General features: G+C 45.7%; 2 protein-coding genes across 2 annotated transcripts in view; one reads left to right on the top strand and one right to left on the bottom strand.

Annotated features, from left to right (window-relative positions):
- Nucleotides 1–329: 329 nt before the first annotated feature.
- Nucleotides 330–3199, top strand: KLHL34 (kelch-like family member 34). The gene has a single exon (XM_004690083.2). It carries the CDS (start codon nucleotides 330–332, stop codon nucleotides 2268–2270), a length of 1941 nt encoding a protein of 646 aa, XP_004690140.1. The 3' UTR covers nucleotides 2271–3199.
- Nucleotides 3200–3356: 157 nt separating this feature from the next.
- Nucleotides 3357–10202, bottom strand: part of CNKSR2 (connector enhancer of kinase suppressor of Ras 2) — a 207601-nt gene continuing 200755 nt past the window's right edge. The window contains exons 21-22 of the mRNA XM_004690082.1: nucleotides 7891–8087; nucleotides 3357–5749 (exon numbers count right to left, since the gene is read on the bottom strand). Of these exons, the coding sequence (XP_004690139.1) occupies nucleotides 5534–5749; nucleotides 7891–8087 (413 nt within the window). The 3' untranslated portion in view covers nucleotides 3357–5533. The remainder of the gene's footprint in view (nucleotides 5750–7890; nucleotides 8088–10202) is intronic.

The following is a 10202-nucleotide window of genomic DNA, read 5'->3' as shown; positions in this document are numbered from 1 at the left end:
CTTCGCGCTCCTAGTCTCAGCTGCCTCTGAAACGGCGCCCTGCACCCCCTGGGAGACTCCAGACGCCGTGCCCTCCACTACCAGGGGCTACTGGAAACTGAACCCCCACCGGATTTGCTCTGAGAAGGGCGCGGGGTGGGGGTTGGGGCGATCTGCTGAGCTGGAGGAAGGCGCCCCGGGGTTTACACTGAGCAGGCATAAAAGGAAGCTTGCTAGGGGCGCTGCGGCTGGCGCGGGGGCCCGGGGGCGCGGTGCCCTGGGATGCCTCCAGCCGCGTCCGGCTGGCCCCAGCCGCAGCCCCCGCCCGGTCGCTTCCTGCCCTGGGCATCATGAGTTACTTCCTGTCCTACTGCAAAGCTCACGGCGGCGCGCTGCTCACCGGCTACCAGGCCCTACGCGCCGAGGGCTTCTTGTGCGACGTGACGCTGGAGGCTGAAGGCAGCGAATTCCCAGCGCACCGGTCGCTGCTGGCCTGCTCCAGCGACTACTTCAGGGCCCTGTTCAAGAGCCATACCCGGGAATCCCGGGAGCGCGTGATCCACCTGCAGGTGCCATCGGCGGCCGGCCTGCAGCGCCTGCTGGACTTCATCTACACTGCTTGGCTGCCGCTCTCCATGGACACCGTGGAGGACACGCTGGAGGCTGCCAGCTACCTGCAGGTCACCGAGGCCCTAGGGCTGTGCGGCCGCTACCTGGAGCGCCAGCTGGCCCCGGACAACTGCTGTTTCGCCGCCAACGTGGCGGCGCGCTTCGGCCTGGCGCACACGCAGGACGCGGCCGAGCGCTGCATCAAAGGCCACTTGTGGGAGCTGCTGGTCCGGGGCGCGGGCTCCGCAGGGCTGCTGGAGCTCAACCCCGCGTCCCTGAAGGCCGTGCTGGGTGCACCTGATGTGGCGCGGGTGCCCGAGGCTCGGCTGCTAGGCCTGGCGCTGGCCTGGCTGCGGCAGGAGCCCAAGGCCGAACGCCTGTCCCACTGCACGGCCCTGCTTGAACGCGTCCGCTTTGGTCTGGTGCCCGCCGACATGCTGCGGCGCGTGTACTCGGGCTCCGGCCTTACTTTGCCCACACGAATCAAGGGCCTCATCATCCAGGCCCTCAACTACCACACGGCGCCCTCCCGCCAGCCGCTCCTGCAGGGCGAGCAGACCAGCGTCCGGAGCCCCCAAACTCGCATCTTGTTGGTGGGCGGGCACAGGGGACGTGAGGTGCGGATGGAGGAGGTCGTGGCCCCGCGGCGGGTGGCCAGGGTCCGGGTGGCTGCGGTCCAACCCCAGGAGGAGGAGGGAGAGGAAGAGGAAGAAGAGGAAGAGGAGGAAGAGGAGGAGTTGGAGGAGTGTGAGCTCACCCAGGACGTCGTGGCCTTCGACGTGTATAACCACCGCTGGCGCAGCCTCACGCGGCTGCCCGCGCCGCTGCTGGGGCACTGCGTGTGCACGGCGGGCAACTTCCTGTACGTCGTGGGCGGGGAGCGGCCTCTAGGTGGCGCCACATCTGCCCAGGCCCGCGGCCCGCGAGCTGTCACGGCGGAAGTGCACCGTTACGACCCCCGTTTCCACGCGTGGACGGCCGTGCCCGCTCTGAGACAAGCGCGGGCCCACTTCTGGTGTGGCGCCGTGGGCGAGGGGCTCCTGGCGGTCGGGGGCGTGGGCACGGACGGCGCGGCGCTGGCTTCCGTGGAGATGTACGACCTGCGCCGGGACCGCTGGACGGCGGCCGCAGCGCTTCCGCGGGCGCTGCACGGCCACGCGGGGGCCGTCGGGGACCGCGGCGTGGTCTACGTTTCCGGAGGCAAGGCGGGGAGGGGCGAGGGCGGCGCGAGCAGCCTGCGGGACGTGTACGCCCTGGGCCCGGGGGAGCGCGAGTGGCACAAGAGGGCGCCCATGGGCACCTCCCGCTTTGGGCACCACATGGCGGCACTGCGCGGCGCGGTGTTCGCCTTTCTGGGGCGCTACGAGCCCTTCTCTGAGATTGAGCGCTATGACCCAGATACAGACCAGTGGACTCGGCTGCGGCCGCTGCGCTACGACCGCTTCTGTTATGGGTTGGCCGTGGTGGAGGAGACAGTGCTGCTGCTGGGTGGCCTCAAATGGCGGGACTCGCGCCAGGTGCCCACCCGCAACGTTGTGGGCTATGATCTCGACCTGGACCGCTGGGAGGACATCGACTGCCCGCTGCCCTGGGCCTGGAGCGGCCTGCAGTGCGCCGTGCTGCAGCTGGCCGAGGGTGGGGAGGAAACGGGAGAGCCCGGAGAGGTGCCAGATTTGGCGTAGGGCTTAAAGGTTAGCGTGGACGCTAGGTGACAGTGAGAAGCCGGAGTGTCACTCTTGACCATGCTTATGAGCGAGAAACACGCGAGCTGCTCCTAAGAGGGGCACTCTGGAAGCAAAGGGGCTTCTGAAGGCTAGAATCAAGGCAAAGCAGGGCATGGCCACAGAGGAACATTTCCCCTAAAGTTGAACGGGAAGGGAGACTAGTTGGTCAGAAGGAACCATGAGTCAGTGTCAGTGAGCTGAGACTTACATTGGACTAGAGATGGATTTTGGATTTGGATTTTCCCTAAAAGAAAAAAAAAAAGCGTCTCCTTAGGTGCTAGTTACTACTTTTGTGCCAAACAAAGGAAAGTCCAAAGAATGTGGCACTAGAAGTTATATACAAAAGCCATAAAATTGTGAGTTATAAAGACTATACAAAATAAGTCCTAGAAGCTTTATCTAAGGGAAAATGTCCTTGTTAAACAGCATAAGGCTGCTGTAAGGAGAACCAGGCTTTTATGACCCAGAACCATGACTATCGCTCTGATGGTGTAATATAACTGCACATCCATCTTGGGGGGCGGGGATAAGTTTTCGTGACCTCACATCCTTACCTCTTAGCCTGCTTTTGTCCTGGTTAGGCAGCTCGCTGGTTTTGTTTTATTTCAGCACCCTTGAGGCCTAATAATCAGGCTCCTCTGGTTAAGTGAAACATCTGACAAACCAGAACAAAACAAAAACCTATTTCTTTCACCCTCTAAATTCTGCAGATGTGCTGTCGGTTATATTTGTAAAAATATTAACTTATTTTTAGCAGTCCCCCACTGTACCTGCACTTCCCCCCACCATTTCCCTAAAGAACCAGAGAAGGAAAGAGGAGTAACCTAAGTTTTAAAGTTTGTGTCAGATAAACTGGCTTGGTTTTAAGGGTCTCAGAGGAGATAGAAGGCGGGGGACTTCTTTTGGATGGTGCCATCATGGGGGGGGCAAAATTAGAACTCAGAACTGGGGGAGGGGGGATGAGACGGAAGGGGAGATGGTGGCTTTGTGCCTAGGTCCCAAAGAATGTTGTGAGGACTCTGCATGAATAAAGTAGGTGCTTTATAAGGATTCATTAAGGGCTGAATTTATTTTGACTTCAGTTTACAGTGCTGCCTCTCTGCTAGATTTGCAACTAATGCAATAAAATGTACAGAAATATAGTGGTAAAAGGTCTCTTTCATGCTAGGCTAGCCACGAGTCTTTTAAAATTCATTAGTTTAATTTTTCCCACTTAAAACAACAGAGCTGACTTTACAAAAGTAAAAGCTGCTTAGTAGCGACAGCCCTTCCTTCACAGCTCGCTGTTCACAGCGCACGGCCTGGCCGCTGTATCCGTGACACTTCCATCGGGTACAGAGATTTTTTAAGTGAATGTACACATTTGGGCTAGTAAACATCAACAAGTCTAAATACCTGTAACAAGCACACTTCATTTTAGGACAAGAGGTTTTTGTTTGTTTTTGTTTTTACATATACAAAATCCCACAAATTGAATGTGCGCCAATATCCATGCAGTAAATAAATGTTTTTACAAATAGGTTTTTTTTTAAATGATAAAAATATTACACTGGACCCAAAATTCCATACAAACATTAATACGTGATTTCTCATCCATTTTGACTAAATACAGGATTACTGAAAATGTGCTGTAGAAAGGCCACTCTCCTGTACAGTTGTGCAAAGTCTGCAAAACGATAGTGATTTGATGGTGGTTCAAAAGCAAAGAAAAAGATCCCTGCTGTGGAGTTTTGACTTTCTCCTCTACAGCAAAAAATATTCACTGGCATACATCTGAACTCTTAGAGATGAAAGTACATTCACTGAGCTGTACAGGCAACAGTATAAAGCTGATTAGAAGTAGGTTTTACAATATAGAATAGTAAAGGAGGGTCCCTCCTCCTAAAAAACCCAAATAAACAAAACCAGCAAATTGTGACGTTATGCAGCCAGACACTAAAAAAGCAGCACGGTCATTATCATGCTGTGATCACTTTCAAAAAAACGAGATGCTTATACATGGCAATAAATGAAGAGGACTTTTTCATAGACTTCATCCACTCTGTGGAACAATTCATGAAGCTATGAAAAACCTCTATAAATTGTTTCTCTCATGTAATTCAACGTAACCGATCTCTGAATGGCCATGATCCTCTTGCTCCTTGGGAGAGAGGTACGTCTTCATTGTTTCAGTATAGTTTTCTGTATTATAATTCGTATCAGTCCATAACTAGACTTATTTTACTTCCCTGCCTGAAGGATAACTACCTATGTTTAATCAATGGACTAGGGTGAAAACTGGAAATTGGAGAGTTGATTCTTTTCAGTTTATGCCTATAGTTTTGTAAGAATTGGAGTTTAAAAACATGAGTTTGGGCTGAAATTACATATATATAGATATCTATTAGCTGCCTTTCTGGGTGAGTTAAGTGTGTTTTAAAAAATCCACTCTCAAATTCCTTGTACACAATCAGCATTTCATCACTACAAAAATAAAGGAAGATTTAAACCAAGAAAATAAAGCAGCTCTATCTTCAGTTTTGGTCTTAGTTACAAAAACATCTTACAAAGCTTTGCCCTGATACACCATTAAGTGTCCCCTTTAGGATTTGGAATAGTGTTTCCATTAACCAGCTTTCACAAGTTAATAGACTCTTAAGACGAATGTTAGATACCTGAACTTTTCTTATGTGACGGTCTTCTAGTTTACTTAACTCTTGTGTGCGCATCTACATGTCACAAAAATAAAACTACAGCATTAAACTTTGTGCAATGTTTAAGAAAACTCTTAGAACATTTTAATAAATATAAAAAAGGTTTAAATTCTTTCCCACCCATAAGGTTGTCTGCACCTGAAAAAATGTGATTTAATTTTGAAGTTTGTTTATATAAAATTAACTTAAAGGGAGAAAAGATGACCTTAGATAGAAAACTGCCTTTTTTTGTGGTTTTACTACTTGAAGACCACCTGTCTTCAGAATTGTTTGCAAAAGTTAATTTTAAGTCATTAAAGACGGTTGATTTTGCACATGGTAAACATAGAAGCTGAGTACTAACTGCATATAAAATATACAAATGCTCATTAAAGACAGTGGTATTATGACCGTATATGGTTTGTTTCATATAGTTTGGTAACATTAAAGTATAGCTTGTCAAGTATCCCACACATTGATATAAAAACTACCTTATATACTTGGTCAAAGTACCAGAAGGTTACCAGGTGGCCTGAAGGCAGAATACACTTACACATGCGTTTCAATGTATGAATGAGTGTGTGTCAGAGAGGAAGTGATTACATCTACTTCAGAAGATATACTTAGTGGGTCATTTGAGGTGGTGTTTTGACAGATATCCAAGAAGAGGTCGAGGTACATCTGCTTCCACTGTTGGAATTCTTTAGATGTCAAGTCTGGATTGTCCAGGACTTTATCAATAATGGCTACTTCCCCTTCTCTGGCCTGAAAAGAAAAGGAGTCAGCAGTTAGGATGGGGACAAACCTTTAGCAAGATTTAAAATAAAAACAATAGGTAAAAATTAGATTAAGAAGTCTCTAAGAAGCAGTGCTGGTATATCAAGCTCAGTCATTTAAACTCAAATCTTAGTTTTTTCTACACAAGGTGGGCCTCTTCACCTTGCCTATGCTCAAGTGTAACTTTTCTCTTTACCTCTTCTGTTTTCTATCTCTGCCTTTGGACAGCTTCCTCAATTTTGAGGATCCAGTTCAAATGCCTCTCATCTCTTCAAGCCTTCCTTCAGCAATCAGAAAAAAAATTTTTTTTCCCTATCATTTATGTCTCTGTAACACGTTATCACTGCCAAGAGCAGCCTGCCACATTCTGTCCCGTTACTCTTGTACTTAAGACTTTTTTTTGATTTCACATACAAGTAAAATCATACAATATTTGTCTTTTCTTCTATGACTTATTTCACCTAGCATAATGCCCTTAAGGGTCATCCACGCTACTGCAATTGGATTTTCGCCAATTTGGTTTGCCCCAGAGAGCAAGCGTATGTCACACAACTGGGAAGTCATAAATACTAATTGACAATTGACCCAAACACTGGCAAATGCTCAGATTCTTTGTTGCTAGAAGAGAAGGATTTTGGGGAATCTAAGGTACATAAAAGATAGGGGTGAGGGACTGAGAGAGAACGGGGCGGGGGGGGGGGGGGAGGGAAAGCAGGCCTTTGAAACAGGTGAGCCTAAACAGGTGAGCCTGACCTGTTGAAAATCCTGCCTGCTCTGGCAACCAAGCAGTCAATGGGGGTGGGGTGGGGGGATGGGCAATGAGGTTATCTTTGGAGAAGGGTTGGTCACTGGAACTATTTTTATGAATATTAAAGCTTTTAAAAAATTCTGGTGTTAGTCAGCAAAAGTCGATGAAGTTGTTGCATGAAGACCAATAGAAAGCTAAGTGACTCGGAAAACTTGGCTGCTTGCTACTGGAAATTTTTTAAATCATGCACTTTTTTTTTTTGGTTAAGGATTTATTTTACATATTCATACATACAAGAACTGGGGTATAGGCCAGAGATGCGGGGCAAGGGGGAGTGAGAGGTTTCACCAGAGACAGAGTGGGGAGCAGAATAGGAGAGGTCTGCTGAGCCAGGTGGGTCAGCTCCCTGGCCAGGAACAGGGATCAAACTCATGCTGCAGTGACTGCTGACAGCCTCACAGTGCTGAGACTTAACCCCTTGTGCTGCCAGTGAGGCCCTAAAATCATGCACTTCCTATTTGGTACCAGCTTATGTTTGAAGATCACAAAACCTCAGCAGCACACTATGGAGCCAAAATGTTTCCCAAAGGAGCCCTCTCAACGTTTATTTCCAGAAATTACCACCGTCTGTATGACAGTTCTTTTTAGTCTTTGATTTTTCAAGGGTGGAAGGCCTGCTTAGGGAATTGTGTGACAGGCCCTCTCTCCCACAGACACACACAGCGGGCAGCTCACTTTTCTGCCTTCAACTTCCTGCCCTCTGCTCTCCTTTTCTCACTACCTCCTCCCCAGTTGGGGGTAGCAAAATAAGACTGAAGATAATATAATGTACCCATTTAATGCAAGTGAGAATAAGAAAGTCACATGTGAATTGGGAACTGAGATGCAAACAGAAAAATGATGAACTTTCTACGTGGAACGTCAGTCACTGTGGCTTCACTCAAATATACTGCAGGAGACATGAAATATCTCAACCTAGTTTACCACCAGCTATTTCATTCTGCATGCCTACTATGTTTTTAAGTAACTATAATAATTATGTTACATGACATTATTATCTTAGGAAAAGACTGAGGAATGACACCAGCCCTACATTATTACGAAGAAAAAAAAATGTAACTATATCTTGTTTTTTCCTAGAACTGTCACATAACATTTAGTCAGTGCTTTGAAATGTTAATGAAAAGTTAAGATTATTTTCGCTTCCGCTTTACCAGTACACTCACATCCCACAGCAACAGCTTAGCATTAGCTTCTTCCTGTTTACTTCCACCTCCCCAATCCTGAGCCTATTTTGTATTTCTTCACATAAAGTATCTGGTAATCCACTTTGAGTTCAGGAATGAATCTCTTGAAAGGAATTTCTCCTTTCATGTCTTACCTTTAAAGTGCTTTTGAGAATTCTCAGCCGGTGTAGTTTTTCATTCATCACAGGATCATTACATCTCTTTATAAATGATAGTTTGTATTCCATCTTGGTTGAAATGCGATGTTCTCCCAGTGGTGACAGGTTGGCTTGCTCCAGTGCCCTGTATAAATCTTGCAATGAATCTCCTAACTGTTCTTCCCTACTTTCACCTGCAATGTCCAAAAAAAGAAAAATGAATCCACTGTAATCTACAGTTATTTAACACTCCAAAAATCAACTGAAAAAATCAAAACCACCTGAAAAACAGGATAATGAAAATGACTGGGAAAACACTCTATTACATGAAAAAAAAAAAAATCACAGCTGCTAATAATATAGTATGAGATTAGCTACAAGCAGCCAATTGTTTTAGGCTGACCAAATAATAGGGTGCTTTAATTAATTAATCAATCAATCAAATGTTCTCTTAATAGCAAATCACCATACATATCTTGAGTCCATTAGGTTCAAGGAATTAGAGTACAAAAGGTACACAACACAGAAACAATCCTGCACATAATTTAGTATTTTAAACATTAATGAATATCCCTTATCATACTGATGAGCATAGATGTGTTGATTAGTAGAGCTTTCCTAGTTTTGCAATGTTGAGTGGACCGATTTTTACATTTTTCCAGACCACATAAGATGGAATGGTATTGACTGGCATATATTTGATTATAAAAATCTTCTGAAAGTGTGCCACAGAGGATTATTAGGGTTCATGTGACTGCCATAATAATGCCTGCCTCTCTGTAAATATACTAATCATAAATAATATTACTACTTTAAGATCAAGTATGGGCATATGTTTATATGAAAATATAAGGAAAACTCTGGCATATTCTGAAAGAAGCTACTTTGCATCTGTAAGACTTGAGAAGAAAATATTATGTACTTTTAAGGAAAACAATTGGTGAATGGTTCAGGAAAGGATCTTAGATCTAGCTGAACAAATCCAACACCCATCTTGTTCTTTAATTGCCCGAAGATTGATGTCTTGACTTTCTCAACAATGACAAACAAATGATAACTCTGGATGTTGCTTGGAGTGGTAGACAGGATTAGGGCTAGCTCTTTAGTAGAGCCAGAGTCCTATTAGACAAATAATAATGGCCCAAGGGTAACTATGAAATGTTCATTCTGCATTGGTCCACGTGCAGGTTTCAAGTTTTCTGACTTAAAGAAAAAAAGAAAAAGGATCCCTAAGTGGTAATGAAGGGTAAAAGCTTAACATTCACAATCTCATTTAACCCTCACAAGAAGAAGAATGGATCTATTTGACTTTTATCTTATAGCAAGGAGGCACCTAGCTCAAGGTCATACTTTTAAGCAGTGGAGCTAGAATCCACCTGAGCAGTCTGGCTCCAGAATCCAATCAAGTGAGAATCTTAAACTAGCAATATTGTCCGCAACTATATATTTAACAGTAGGTGTTAATGAATTTGTGTGACTCCTTTAAATTTCAGCATTCTAAATATTTTTAAAGAGTTACCTAAAACTAGCAACAACAACAACAAAAAGCCCACAAACAATACCTTCCTTCATTTGAAGGGACCACCTTGAGGATTAAAAAGTTAAAAAGAGTAGTTTGATACTCAATTTTTGGCTGCTGCTGAGGTTAGCAACAATGGTAGGTATAATACTGAGTCCTCCCGTTGGAAAAGCCCTTGTTTCCATCCGCATAAGCTATCGCTAAATCTTAATCTACATGGAATTTAAAAAAAAAATTTTTTTTGGTAAAGATTTAATTATTCATATAGAACTGGGGTACAGGCCAGAGACGCGAAGGGTGAGAGGATTCACCAGAGACAGAGCGGGGAGCAGAACAGGAAGATCGACGAAGTACACTGCTGAGGGGAGCAGCGGGAGGGTCAGGAGAGGTCTGCCACGCCATGTGGATCTCCTCCCTGGCAGGCGGGAATCGAACCCCTGTGGAAGTGGCTTAAGCTTTTTTGTGCTGTGCTTTAACCCGCTGCGCCACAAGGGAGGGCCTACATGGAATTTTAACCTCCTAACCATCTGTAGCTAAAGTTAGAACTATAACGTAAAAACACAAAATTTCCTTTAAATAAGTATTTTAATGCTGTTGGCTCATCCTTGATTGTTTTCGACCCCTAGAAGATTTTCAGGGGTAGGTAGATGCAGGACTGTAAAAAGAACTGCCTGTGAATTAAAAGCAAGATGGAAATGAGATAGGGAATGTCACCAGAGGAGAGAATGGAAATGGGAGGGAGGCACGAATCATAGTTATAAAAACAAGGAGACATCTGAACAGCATAATG

The sequence above is a fragment of the Condylura cristata genome, unplaced genomic scaffold, assembly GCF_000260355.1.
Source record: "Condylura cristata isolate star-nosed mole 26May11 unplaced genomic scaffold, ConCri1.0 scaffold00027, whole genome shotgun sequence".
In the NCBI taxonomy this organism is placed as follows: domain Eukaryota; kingdom Metazoa; phylum Chordata; class Mammalia; order Eulipotyphla; family Talpidae; genus Condylura; species Condylura cristata.
This window is presented reverse-complemented; position numbering and strand designations above follow the sequence as displayed.

Excerpts from the sequence above, each read along its gene's own strand:
- KLHL34 (XM_004690083.2), top strand. The coding sequence starts at position 330 with ATGAGTTACTTCCTGTCCTACTGCAAAGCTCACGGCGGCGCGCTGCTC.